At 36.7% G+C, this 15000-nt stretch overlaps 1 protein-coding gene across 1 annotated transcript in view; it reads right to left on the bottom strand.

The window, feature by feature from the left end:
* The window catches only part of LOC106867680 (dynein axonemal heavy chain 6-like), a 367549-nt gene that overhangs the window by 172405 nt on the left and 180144 nt on the right, over nucleotides 1–15000 (bottom strand). The window contains exons 45-46 of the mRNA XM_089362433.1: nucleotides 13751–13922; nucleotides 4399–4562 (exon numbers count right to left, since the gene is read on the bottom strand). Of these exons, the coding sequence (XP_089218559.1) occupies nucleotides 4399–4562; nucleotides 13751–13922 (336 nt within the window). The remainder of the gene's footprint in view (nucleotides 1–4398; nucleotides 4563–13750; nucleotides 13923–15000) is intronic.

Raw genomic sequence — 15000 nt, forward strand, 5'->3', positions numbered from 1 at the left:
ATATATACATATCAAAATATGTGTATATATCAGGTCATCACATAAGTTCTGTCCGAATTTTGAATAAAGAAAACAAGTGATCAAATGTTATATTTAATTGAAATTTAATCATCAATGATTATCAATACTTCCTTCCATCTGATATTTACAAGCTTTTTAATCCCATCAATGTAAAACTCTTTTGGTTTCAAAGCGAAGAACTCTGAAATGTCAATTTCGACCTCCTCCTGGCTTGCGAAAGTTATGTCCCCCAAATGATTCTGTAAACTACGAAACAAATGGTAGTCTGAAGGAGCAAGGTCGGGAGAATAAGGTGGATGAGGAATTTTTTCCCAACCAAGCTCTTCGATCTTCTGTGATGTGATCTTGGCAGTATGAGGTCGTGCATTGTCCTGATGAAATATCACTCCTTTTCGATTCACTAAAGCAGGTCTTTTTTTTCTTCAAAGCATGGTTCAAACACTCTGATTGCTGACAGTAGACTTGAGCATTGATTGCTGCATTAGGTGGTAACAATTCAAAGTGAATTACTCCTTTGCAATCCCACCAGATAGAGAGAAGAACCTTTTTTCCATGAAGTTCCTTCTCAGTTGTGGTTGAGCTTTTCCCCTTTTCCCAAGCCATTATTTATGACATTTAACATTTCAATAGAAGATCCATTTTCCATCACCAGTCACAAGTCGATCTAAAAAGGGTGAAATGAGTTCACAAGAATGGATAGAAGAGCAGATGTCAACTCGGGATTCACTGTTGCTTTCGGACAATTCATGAGGCACTCATTTTCCAAGTTTAGGAACCTTTCCAAGTTGTTGAAGATGACAATGAATAGTTGTATGGTTTGAACTAAGCTTTATTGCCAATTCTTCAACTGATAATGCAGGATTTTCTTCAAGTAATGCCTCAAGGAGCTTATCATCAAGCTCAACTGGACGTCCTGTTCGATCTTCATCTTCAAGGCTGAAATCTCCACTTGTGAATTTTGCAAACCATCTTCTGTAAGTTCTTTCATTCAAGCATTCTTTCCTATAAACTGAGTGTATGTTTCAGATCGCTTTGACTGCAAAGTTTCCTTTGTGCCTTAAATGCTCTTTGGATACTTCCATGTTAGAAAGGGTTTTAATCAAAGAAATTTTAATTCTATTATTCTGTAAAATAATATTTAATTAGTTTAAATGTACACAAATGCATAAAAATATTTTTTAATTCCATTAGACATTCTAAAATATTAAATTTCATTCAATTTTAAAAAAGGTAAAATCAGACAAAACTTATGGGATGACCTGATATATATATACCTATACATAAATATATATTATCTGAAAAGCATAGTATTAAATATCCATCACCGCTGATCTTACCAATTGGTTTCGCATAAAGAATACAATGGAATGTTAGGTAATAATCCAATTATATAACTCCACGCTTGTCAGAGTTAGCTGATATGGAAGGGAATATAGCAACTGCTCTCTATTGTCAGAGGTTGATTAGCAAAACCAGTCAGCAGCTACTATGAAAAAGATAATGAAACAAAAAAGGGGCCAGATGATTAGGTTAGGAGTTAAGTCCCTGGGTTGAGTATGCTGTTAAGCCAGAAAGAGTTATTTTGAAGTGGGGAAAGTGTGTATTATTATTGTGGTGCTCCAGATGGGATGGGGTGTGTGATGTGTGTAGTGCTGTCATATACATAATTTTATCTGGGGGGTGTAGGTATATATAGGTGTGTTCGTTGGTCTGTTTTCTTTCTGTAAAAGATAGAGTCATGGGTATGTAATGTGTAATGTGTGTAGGGATACAATTTGTGTGCAAGGGTAGTAAGAGAGAGTCTATTTTGTGGGGGGGGGGGTCTGCCTTATAGGAGTATATGCATGTGTACATGGGAGCATTGGTACATGCTTTGGTGTGTGCTTTGGTCAAACTCTTTTTGCCAGGCCTGAGGGCATTGGTGGAAGGTCATTGGTGGAGGGTCGAGGGAGGAGACCTGTGGTTGCAGTCATGGTGGGGTGCGCAGGTACAATAGGATGTACTTCCATGTGTATGTATATATATATATATATTGTGTATTTATATATATATATATATATATATATATATATATATATATATATATATATAATATATATACATACAAACACACATATATATATATACCAATATATGTGTATATATAATGCGGTGAGCTGGCAGAAATGTTAGCATGCCGGGCGAAATGCTTAGCGGTATTTCATCTGTCTTTACATTCTGAGTTCAAATTCCGCCGAGGTCAACTTTGCCTTTGAACCTTTTGGGGTCAATAAATTAAGTACCAGTTGCATACTGGGGTCAATCTAATCAACTGGGCCCCTCCCCAAGAATTTCGGGCCTTGTGCCTAGAGTAGAAAAGAATATATGTGTATACAAATATGTGCGTATGTGTGTGTAAATAAATATACATATATATATGAGTAACTGTAATGTTGTAAACATCTTAAATAAATTGAAAATGTAATTGAGAGTTGTAGTAGGTTCCATCAATAGTGGCATTGACCTAATGGCCAAAGAAGATACAACAACCATGTGGAGTCACTTAAACAGGTAATGTGTAAGAAAGAAAAAAAAACTGTCTATGTTAGATTTTAGAAGAGGCCAATTATGTTATCATTTAAAAGGAATTAGGTGAACTGACAGTTGCATTTTATTGTAAACTCCTATGTTTTGAAGAAGGAAAATAAACAAAGCATTTATTGTTTTGAATAATTAAATGTATTGTATGTCTCATCTTCATCTTCATTTTAACATCCACTTTTCCATACTTGCATAGGTCAGACAGAAATTGTTGAGGTGGATTAGATTTTCTTGTGTTGGATGCCCTTCCTGTCACCAACTCTCACCAGTTTCCAATCAAAGTAATGTTCCTCATGACCCAGACATGTTACAACTATCACATGAAATCAAGGAGACAGTAACACACACACACACACACACACACACACACACACACACACACACACATGCATGTACAAGCTTCTTTCAGTTTCCATCTACCAAATCCACACACAAAACTTTGCTTTGCCCAAGGTTAGAGTAGAAGACACTTTCCCAAGATGCCACATAGTGGGATTGAACTAGAGATGATGAGGCTGGGAAGCAAACTTCTTACCATATATATGTGCATGCATGCATGCTTGTGTGCACGTGTGTGTGTATATTCAGGCCTTGTTTGGTATATGGCATTGAAATGTCACAACAATAACAAAACATTGATGTCAGTCACTCCAAAAAGTGACCTGATGTGAGTTGTCTCACTTGCCTATGATTTGCTTTCAAGTGTTTTTAACACCAGGTACATTGAGAATATATTCTCTTACACAAAAAACGTAACTAACCTACAAAATAACACACACACACACCTTGTGCTTGTGTGTTTGATATGGTAATGTGTGTGCATGTGCGTTTGTAATAGACACAATCATAGTTGTGTGAATGAGAAGTTTGCTTCCCAGCCATGTAGTTTCGTGTTCATTCCCTTTACATGGCACCTTGGGTGAGTGTCTTATGGGATAGCTCAGGAATAATCAAAACTTTGTGAGTAGATTTGGTAGATGGAAACTGTGAAAAACTTTTGTGCATGCATGCGTGTGTGTTTTTGTCTCCATATCTTGACATCATGTGATGGTTATAAATAAACATCCCACACTTCAAGTCTTCTATGAAAAGAAGTCTGGTGATGGGAAATATTACCTTGCTTGGAAACAGGTGATGCTTGGCAACAGGAAGAATATACAGCTGTAGAAAATGAGCCTCAACAGACAACATCTTATTTCTTTACTGCCCACAAGGGGCTACACACAGAGGGGACAAACAAGGACAGACAAACGGGTTAAGTCGATTATATTGACCCCAGTGTGTAACTGGTACTTAATTTATCGACCCCGAAAGGATGAAAGGCAAAGTCGACCTCAGCGGAATTTGAACTCAGAACGTAGCGGCAGATGAAATACCGCTAAGCATTTCACCCAGTGTGCTAACGTTTCTTCCAGCTTGCCACATTTACCTCAACAGACAACATCTGACCGACACAAGAATTTAAAGTGGCTATATCCAGATCAAACATTGTATTTGTTTTATGTTCAAGCTGTCCAGATCCAGTCTTTCACACCTACCCTGCAATGTCATTCTAAAAAAAATGAATAATCACATCATCAAATCTCAAAGCTATAGAACAATATATGATTAGTTAAAAACAATGGGGATAAATAAGTATTGAATCTGACAGAGTTATCTGAATGCTAAAAGGGTTAAAGCTATGATGATGAGTTGAGATACAACAGGAAAAAGAAACACAAGAAAACACTTTAATAATCCCTCCTTGTTACATGTTAGAAACAGTTATTTCTGAACCAAGTAAAGGATATGACAAACCTCTCCAAAATGCTTGCTGGCCATATCTGCCATCATAGTATGGAAGTACATGCGATCTTTGTCATCAGTTAGACGGTCATGAAAGATTCGGGTGGCTTCATGACAAAACAAATTAAAAATCTGTTCTTTTGTATGAATTACTTGTAAATTAGCTTGTAATACACCTAAATAGAAGGAAAAAAAGTCATGAACATTATTTCAGTAAGAAGGTTATGGAAGAATGATTACAATTTTCTTATTTGTTTATTGCCCACAAGAGGCTAAACATAGAGGGGACAAACAAGGACAGACAAACGGATTAAGTTGATTATATCGACCCCAGTGCGTAACTGGTACTTAATTTATCGACCCCGAAAGGATGAAAGGCAAAGTCGACGTCGGCGAAATTTGAACTCAGAACGTAATGGCAGACGAAATACCACTAAGCATTTCGCCCGGCATGATAACATCTCTGCCAGCTCGCCCCCTTTTGATTTCAATTTTCTGCTTACATAATTTCATGTTTGTTTTATTATATATTCATCATCATCATCGACAACAACAACATCATCATCATCATCAACAACAACAACATCGTCATCATCATCAACAACAACATCGTCATCATCATTTTAACATCCACTCATCCACAGTTTGCATGGTCAGACTGAGTTTATTGAGGCAGATTTTCTATAAGCAGATGCCCTTCCTATTTTTCATTACACAGCAGGTGTGATTATGTGGTTAGAAAGTTCACTTCTTAACCATGTGAGTTAAGGTTCATTCCCACTGTGTGGTACCTTGGGCAAGAATGATCTGATATAGCTTCAAGCCAACCAAAGCTTTGAGAGAGGATTTGGTAAACAAAAACTGAAAGAAACTCATCAGATTTAGTGTTTGAGCTAAATTTGACAGTTTGCATAAAAGGAAAACAAAATACAATACCCCAACCAAAAATAAAAGTATTTAAAAAAAAATCAAAATACATCAACTAGATTATGGCTGGGAGATGACAGTTTGCTCTAAGTATCCACACTTAGCTTCCATCACAGCCTCAAGACAGCTCTGGAACCTGGCACGTGCATTCCTTCTCAACCTTGGCCACCAGCTCTGCCTTCAATGTTGTAGGCAGAGTGATTGGTGTTTTTTCTCAACTGCGCCCCACACATAGTAACCCATGGGATTACAATCAGAGGAATTAGGAAGCCAGAAATTGTGGTTGACGGCCTGGTGGAGTCATAGAAATTCTCTTACAACCACTTCTAACTCTTTCTGGTGGTATGGCAAGGAGATGAATTCTGCTGCCACACATACGGTCTTCCAGCAACAACCCTCTCCAGCCAGGGTTTCACCATAATCTTACAGCAGCTTCACATAGCCATCTGAATTGAGCCTAAGGTCCTGTTCAAAGATGTATGGCAGCATGATACCACCCTCAAAGTGCATCACAGTTTGGGGGAACTTGGTTTTCATAATACATGGAACATCACATGGATTGTGTTGTTCTGGGTATTGTGCAACTGGTCCAGGCAGGAAATCTTTTCATCTGAAAACCAGGTCATCCCCAACTCAACAGGATACCTCACCTTGGTCAGGAGCTCCTTTACCTTCATCAAACAGTTCTCCATTAGCCTTGGCTGTCAGAATTTGTCCCTTGTGCCTCTTATACATGTGGTAGCAAAATTCCTCATTTAGGGTCAGCATCATGGTGGCAATTCCAACAACCATTTCTATCACCAAATCCCAGAATCCTTTGCTTAGATCTTCTATCACCTTGTCTTGCAGTTGTTGGGTGAATTTGAGTGTATGGACAAAGACTGCTTGTTGTATCCCTTCCTGCCAGCTATGGCTTCATAGTCGCCATTGCAGCTGTTCTTGCCGTGTCTTGCAATCTCTACAGTGTTCAAAGGGCATTGAGCAGCAATCATAATATCAGCATTTTAACACCCAGCATGAATCATCAATATTCAGATGGCCTTCAGTTCTCCACGTCAGTTAACATTTTCTCAATTACAACTTTAATCTTTATGCTCTCCAACACTATTGACTATTCACCATTACATCAAGCTGTTCCTAGAAAAAGGAGACATTAAAAAAAATCATTAAATTTAACCCAAGCACCCAGTATAAGTGTGTGTGTGTGTGTATATATATATATATATACACACACATAATTGTATATACTCCAAACAATTTTTACCAGCCAGCAAAGAGTACACAAAATTACCAATTGGAAAAATTCACAGAATGACTTAACAACAAATTGTAGTCACAGATGTTAAATACTGATTATTGTGGTTAGCCATTAACTGGAACTTAACTGAGAGTTAATGCAGTATCTGCCCAGATCATATATCCCTCCAAACTCACACACACACACATACACACACAGTGGGAGTGTAATGTGTGTGTGTGTGTGTGTGTGTGTGTGTGTGTGTTTGTCAGTGTGTTAGTGTACTTGTGTGAGTGTGTTTCCATTTCTGTTTTCATATGTTCACTGTTTGTAAACAATGAAAGTGTTGTTCATTTGCAGTCCACTTCAAACCATATTTTCAGAACTGGGATATTATTACTTTGCTTGAAAACATGTGCAGTTGGTGACAGGAAGGACATCCAGCTGTAGAAAACTCTTCCCTAATATCATCTCACCTGACCCATGCAAGCATAGAAAAGCAGACATTGAAACAATGACATCTTACTTAATCAACATTAAGTTTGTATTGAACGTTGTTTCATACACATCATCCATTTTCATTACATGCCCATACTAAGTCAAGCAGTCTACCCTGCATACAGTAATCAGTAGCTTCTAATATCTACTTTCAATAGCAACCAATGTTAATTTGCAGGTGAAAACAATTCTTCAAGACTAATCTACCTTGATAGATTTTTTAGCTTGTCGACATAATGATATTCTAACTCAAACAGCAGGATTATTATTGACTGTGTATCAGAACAAAATCCATATGTGATACTAGCAGAATGACTGCTCTCCAGGCAGTTTTCTGCTAGTCCCTTGATAATATTTTCACATTTGATTCCCAATTCTAATAATTTTTATATTTTACGTCTAATTATTCCTTTGCATAATAGTAAATATTGCTTTTACTATTTTATCACATTCATAATCTCTCTTTTTTAAACAAACATCACAGTAGTCCAACAACAGAGGGAGAAGCAGTTTGTCAAGAATTACTTTCCCCTCAAAGCAACATAGAGATTTCAATTAAGCAGCCCATCTGTAAGCTTTGCAGTGTGTGTGAGAGAGAGAAAACATTGCAAACAATGAATGATATAAACATGAAATGAAAAAATTGTATAAATAGAAGGGCATTACTACAGATGTATATGCCCCTGACTTTGTTACCTCATAACATCCAGGAAAATGGACACTTTTTCACAAAATTTTCAATAAATACTGCTTAGATGTTGTGGATTCAGAGTATATAGGAATTTATGAGAAAGAATTTTTCTGAGGGGGTGGAGAGAGGCGTTTCAGAAAATTCCCATGATCTGACTTTTTCCCTCATAACTTTCAGGAAGATGGGTATCTTTTAACGAAAATTTATACAAATCCCTTTCAAACAGCATAGATTACGATTATAAAGAAATTTGGGGGGGAAATCTTTTCAGGGATTTTCCCTATTTTTATAAAACCACAACCTTCGAAATGATGGGGTTGAAGGTGCATCTTTGTATGAAAAATGTTTTGGAAACTCTTTTTTTTACAACCCTGCTCCTTCATCAACCCACTCCAGACCTATTTTAGCCGTTTTTTTCATTTTGCTCTTCAAAACCATGGGAAGAGCATTTTCAATAAAAAAAATTTTTTAATTAATATTTTCAGAGGTTAAAGTGATTGATTTAAGGGCGATTTGGCCTTTGTTTCTAGCACATCCTCATTTCTTTATCACTCTCACATGTATTGATGTTTTTCAATATTTTTTCCCTATAAATACATTTATCTTATCTATAAAAGGCAGATTTTCTGTGTATGTGTGTGTATGTTTAAAATTCATACATTTACACAATTCCAAATTTCTTGAATTAAAGAATCGGAATTAATATTCTAAATACAATAAGTTAGGTCACAGCGTCATTTTTTTCAGTCAAAAAAAAATTTGAGAAATTATGAATCCTTTGCAACTCCACTCTGTGTCCACAATTGTTTCTGTTTAGAAATTAAAATATTGTAGAGCCTGAGAAGGTCATTGGAGCATCTACTCTTTCACTTCCTGTGGAAGGAATGCATTCATTCCACTGATTAAAAGATCCTGCTTGTGCAAACATTTTACGACCTGGTGTCTATCTCCTGGAATGTTGTCTGGATTCTCACAGTTCTCTTACAACTCAAGCAATGTGGTCAATTATACATCAGTCTTTGTATTCTGTAGAGTAATAGTTGTGGACAAGGAGATGACATTTCGGGGGAAATTCTAGGCATTGACAACAGTCTTCTGAATAATCTAATTCTGAGAGCTTTCAACACAGAGACAACTTTCAGAAATCTCTGGACTGAAAGGGTTATAAGAGAAGGAAGTATATTACCAGTTTGGAACAAGTGCTACAGGAACATAAGTGCCAGCAAAGGACCAACCTAAGATGCATGCAAAATGACAAAGGCTTTCTCAGTAATATTTCCCATAAAAACAAGAGTCAAAGGAAAGTAGTGGATGTCTGTGTCAAGGAAAATTAGTAAAGTTTACAAATTCAGTTAGGTTAGTCAAGATTCTTGTATTTTCTTACAGCAAATGAACTTACACAAATTTATGAACATTTCTAATAGGTCAACAGTAAAAAACAATTGTTTTCAAAATACATGAAATCATGTGCATCGTGAGAAGAATGGAAACCAGACATTAAAAAAAAAAACTAATTAATACATCTATGGCTTCAAATATCAGTGTTTAGATGATCAGGCTTAATTTTTTAACACATACCAAATAAATGTAACTACTTTGCAATTAAGAATTTAAGATTTTGACTCAAATCAGAAGAGACATTAGTTTTCTGTTTTTAATTATTTTGAAAAAAGTAAATGTTTTTAAAGAATAGTTGCTGTTGTTGTTGTTGCTGTTGTTGTTGTTGTTTAGCCCAAGTTCAGATCCAATCAAGCAGAGCTATAACCAAAAGCATTCCTATTGTGATCATTTTGACTTCTTGAATATCTAGGGGCACAGTCTGATGTGTCATTTCTGTTTAAATAAAAGGATGTTATTTGATAGAATCTGGCTACTATTTTTTCTACATCAAGTGACCAAGAAAAATCACTTTGGGGTTATGTTCCTTCTTTTTTGTAATAGTTTGGTCAGGAGAAAGGGAGGGTATTGTTCATGCTCTTGGCCTGAGATAGTTGTGTCTTCTTGAGTACATCAAGGCACCAAATATCTCAGCCCTTTGTCATCTCCTTCATAAGGCACAGTGTCTTGAGATCAGCCTTCAATGCTTCATTCCATGTCTTCCTGGGTCTCCCCCTTCCACAAGTTCCACCCACTTTAAGTGACTGGCACTACTAGATGCAACTGTCTACATCCCTATGCATCAAATGACATAACGAGTGCAGTATTCTCTCTTACATACTCCATCTAATTCCTCTTATGCCTAACTTTTCTCTCAATACACTAACACTCTGTGGCACATGTACACCGATATTGCCCATCCAGTGGAACATCCTAGCTTTTCATATAACATGAACTAAATGCATTTTACAAATAATATGAACCAAATGTGTTTTATCGAGCCACCAGCACTAGAGAAGTTGCCTGCCAGGTTTAAAGGTGCTTCTCTGTTTTCTGATATGAAGAACCCAAACAGTTAATAAGAATTGGGCTTAACTGATGCAGAGAAGTATAAATATTGAAGCTATAATTTTCAACTATACAAAGGTTCAGAAATGATTAGCTCAGGAATTATTATAATCAGAAATTTTAGCAAGTTTGCAATCATAAAGTTTCCTGAATTCTTTGATTAGGGTGATGGAAATTTTATAAAAAATTGGTTGTATGCCAAGAATCTCACTTTGCAACCATGTAGTTCAGTCCCACTGTGGGGACAAGTGTTCTCTACTGTAGTCCTGGGCCAATCAATTCCTCTTGAGTGAATTTGGTGGATGGAAACTGTGTAGAAGCCTGTCATGTGTGTGTGTGTGTGTGTGTGTGTGTGTGTGTGAGTTCATGTGTGTCTTTGTGTTTGTGTTGGGTTTGTCCCCACCATTACCACTTGACAACCAGTGTTGGTTTGCTTACGTCCCCATAACTTAGCAGTTTGGTGAAAAGGAGTGTTAGAATAAATATCAGACTTAGAAAAATTAAACACTGAGCTGATTAGTTCGACTAAATCCTTCAAGGTAATATCCCAGCATGGCCACAACTGAAACAAAAGTAGAAAGATATCTGAGATCATCACAATTTACATAACATAGAATATCTAAAATGATTAACTCTAGCAGAGTTTCAGTATCTTTAAAATTAGATAGATCTTGTTTGCCTGCATAAAAAACTTAAATTCCTGTAGTCTAAGAAATCTTTAAATTTTGACATTTCAAGATATTTGAAAATCAGGAATTTCATCATGTGAAGGATCTCTAATAGATTTGGATCACTAATGTCAGGAATTTACAATCATAAAAATGTCCAAATTCCAACAAAATAATCCTAAATTTTTTTTATTTTTTACAATCACAGCAATATTGAAAATTTTTGAATTCCACTACATGTGGATTAATTAAATAACCATTTCTGACAAATCCAGAAATCTTAACTATAGAACTGTATAAATCCAGAAATGATTATTAAAATCAGAAATTTTGAAACATTTGCAACCGTAAAAAAAACTTCCAAATTCTCACAGAATTACAAAGCTGAAAATTGGAAATTTTCACAATGACTGTAAAAATGATTAATGGCATCATGTCCAAAAGATAAAATTATAACTTTTGACTGGATGATAATTTTTGAGGCCAGAAATGTTGACAGTTGCAATCATGGAAATTTCATCTTATTATATGGCTACATGTTTTTTAGGAGTGGAAAATAATCCTTCATTATGGATTTAAAGTTTACAATATAGGCATAGGTGTGGCCATGTGGTAAGAAGTTTGTTTCCCAACCACATGGTTCCACATTCAGTCCCACTGCACAGCACCTTGGGTAAGAGCATTCTGCTATAGCTCTGGGCTGATCTGAGCCTTGTGAGTGGATTTCGTAGACGGAAGCTGAAAGAATCCCATCATACATATATACCTATGAGTGCATATTTTTGTGTTTGTGTGCATGAGGGTCGATTCATTCAACTAAAACCTTTCATGGTGTTGCTGCAGCATGGCTGCAGTCCAATGACTTAAACAAATAGGGAAAATAAATAGGTGACTGCATATGTGTTCATGTGTGAGTCTGTCCCCCACCACTGATTGATAACCAGTGCTGGTGTGTTTATGTCCCCATAAGTTAGAAGTTTGACAAGAGAGACCAAGAGAATAAGTACCAGGTTTTAAAATGAAAAAAAATAAATACTGGGGTCAGTTTATTTGATTAAAAAAATTCTTCAAGGTGGTGCCCCAGCATGGTCACAGTCTAATGGCTGAAACAAGTAAGAGAATAAAAGAACAAAAGAGTTATTTTAGAAAGCAAGCTGAAACCCAGACTGGTCCCCAATTTACATATAAAAATGTCTTTCACATACATGTGGTTTTGGATTCAGACTCACTGCATGGTACTTCCAGCAAATGTCTTCTACTAAATCCCCATGCTGACCAAAGCCTTGTGAAAGAATTTGGTTGAGAGAAATTGAAAGTAGCCTATCATTATGTGTATGTCTGCGTGTGCGTGTATGTGTGTAAGTGTTTCCTTATTGCATGACAGTTGTAAACAAATGCTATTGCCATACTAGCAGCGGTGTGGAGGTGCAATGGCCCAGTGATTAGGGCAGCGGACTCGCGGTCATAGGATCGTGGTTTCGATTCTCAGACCGGGCATTGTGAGTGTTTATTGAGTTAAAACACCTAAAGCTTCATGAAGCTCTGGTAGGGGGTGGTGGTGAACCCTGCTGTACTCTTTCACCACAACTTTCTCTCACTCTATCTTCCTGTTTCTGTTGTGCCTGTAATTCAAAGGGTCAGCCTTGTCACATTCTGTGTTACGCTGAATCTCCCCCGAGAACTACATTAAGGGTACAGATGTCTGTGGAGTGCTCAGCCACTTGCACGTTAATTTCACAAGCAGGCTGTTCCGTTGATCGGATCAACTGGAACCCTCGTCGTCATAACCGATGGAGTGCCAACCACTAGCAGCGGTGTTTGTTTCCAATCTTCTATGAAAATATGTTGAGCCATGTGGAAATATTACCTTACCTTGATTGGAAACATGAGAGTTTGTGATGGGGAAACGCATCCAGCCGTAGAAAAAGAAATTTGTATCAACTAATTCGATCTGACCCATGTTTGTACGAGAAAGTGGACATCAAAGCAACAATATAAACCATTCTTAATCACAAGACTTGTATATTGACTTCAAATTTTGGCACAAGGCCAACAATTTTGAGGGAGGGCTTAAGTTGATTGCATCAACCCTAGTGCCCAACTGGTACTTACTTTTGTCCACCTTGGAGGGTTGAAAGGCAAAGTCAACCTTGGCAGAATTTGAACTCATAATATAAAGACAGATGAAATACCATTAAGCATATTGCCCAACATGTTAATGATTATGCTAGCTCACCACCTTATAAGGTTAGTATATTAGCTGACAATTTTGGTTATATATACTTACTTTTTCAAATTAATTAATTTCCTAGATACCACGCACAACCATTCCAGAGAAATAATCCAGACAAATACTATACTAATTCTATATTGTCTATAACTGTTAAATTGGAGATAATATGACTCCATCATTATATATTGCATTTTTAAATATTCATAAGCTGATTATCACCTCTGCACCCCGTCTACTCGTAGGACTTACAATTGAAACTCTACAAAGTGTTTCATCGTCCTGACTGTATTGATTATTACTGGTATTACTATGGTAGTGGATTGGTGGAATCATTAGAGCATTGGAAAATTACCCTGTGGCATTTCTTCCAGTTCTTTATGTTCTGAATCGGAAACAAGTGGGGGTGGGTGACAGGAAGGGCATCCAGCCATAAAAAAAATTCTGCCTCTATGAATTTCATATAACCCATACAAGTATAAAAAAGTGGATCTTAAAAAGTTGGTGACGATGATGATGACCACAAAGTGGACCTTAAAAGGTTGGTGATGATGATGATGACAATTTCCTCCCACACTAAAAGCTGTTACACGTTTTATCTTCATTTATAGATATGATAATGGAGAAAGAAATAAGGACAATTTTAAAGAAGAATATTACTTTCATACCTTGCACACATTTTGATAAATCACGAAGATTAAACAGATAATGTGATTTAGTTGGTGTTGGGAGAAGGTCGGATTTCATGTTGCAATAAATCTCCACAGCTGCGCAGACAATCGACTCAACACAGTGCTGGATAGCTTGTGGGAACTCAATAAAGAAACCACTAAGAATAGCCTACAACAACAAAAAACAAAAAATGCAAGGGAAATTTAATAGCAGTTTTATTTTTTTACTAACCTGTAAAAATAACTTTGGTCGTTAGACAAATGAAACAGCAACCAGAAAAGACGTATATAATCAGAGATTAAACAGACAGAACACATGACAAATTAACTATGATGTGTTGAATATAAAATGATATTATAAGTAAAGCCTTGTGAAGGTGCAAAGGTCAGTGGTTAGTGTCGGGCTCATGATCATGAGGTAGTGAGTTCGATTCCTGGACTGGGATATATGTTGTGTTCTTGTGCAAGATACTTTACTTCATGTTACTCCAGTTCACTCAGCTGTAGAAATGAGTTGCAATATCACTGATGCCAAGCTGTATCGGCCTTTGCCTTTCTCTTGGATAACATCAGTGGCATGGAGAGGGGAGGCTAGTATGCATGGGTGACTGCTGGTCTTCCATAAACAACCTTGCCTGGACTTGTGCCTCGGTGGATATCTTTCTAGCTGCAATCCCATGGTCATTTATGACTGAAGGGTATCTAATAATATAAGCAACAATTTGGAACCAGAAACAAGTAAGGAAAATAAGCCTCTTTTGCTAGTGGGAAATGACAGAGGAATTATCTTGTGGGGGTAAAATAGTACAGTTATTAACAGTTCTAATTAGTAGAAACAATTTATGGCACAAAATTTGAGGGTTTGATTGGTAGGTATGCGTTAGTGAAAACTCAGAATGCAGTCATTAGGTATGTGACAGATGTGTAGTTTAAGACTTATCATTAGGTTTGTTGCTTTCTTCTATTTCTATTTCAAAAGGCACAGGTATAGCTGTGTGATTAAGAAGCTTCGTTTGCAATCATGTAGTCTCTGGTTCAGTCACTTGACAACTGATGTTAGTGTGTTTACATCCATGTAACTTAGCAGTTCAGCAAAGGAGACTGATAGAATAAGTACTAAGCTTACAAAGAATAAGACCTGGGATCATTTCCTTTGACTAAAAAACCTTGAAGGCAATGCACCAGTATGGCTGCAGTCAACTGACTGAAACAAGTAAAAGAATATATATATATATATATATATATAT

This window comes from Octopus bimaculoides, chromosome 14 (assembly GCF_046866305.1).
Source record: "Octopus bimaculoides isolate indiv1 chromosome 14, ASM4686630v1, whole genome shotgun sequence".
NCBI lineage: Eukaryota > Metazoa > Mollusca > Cephalopoda > Octopoda > Octopodidae > Octopus > Octopus bimaculoides.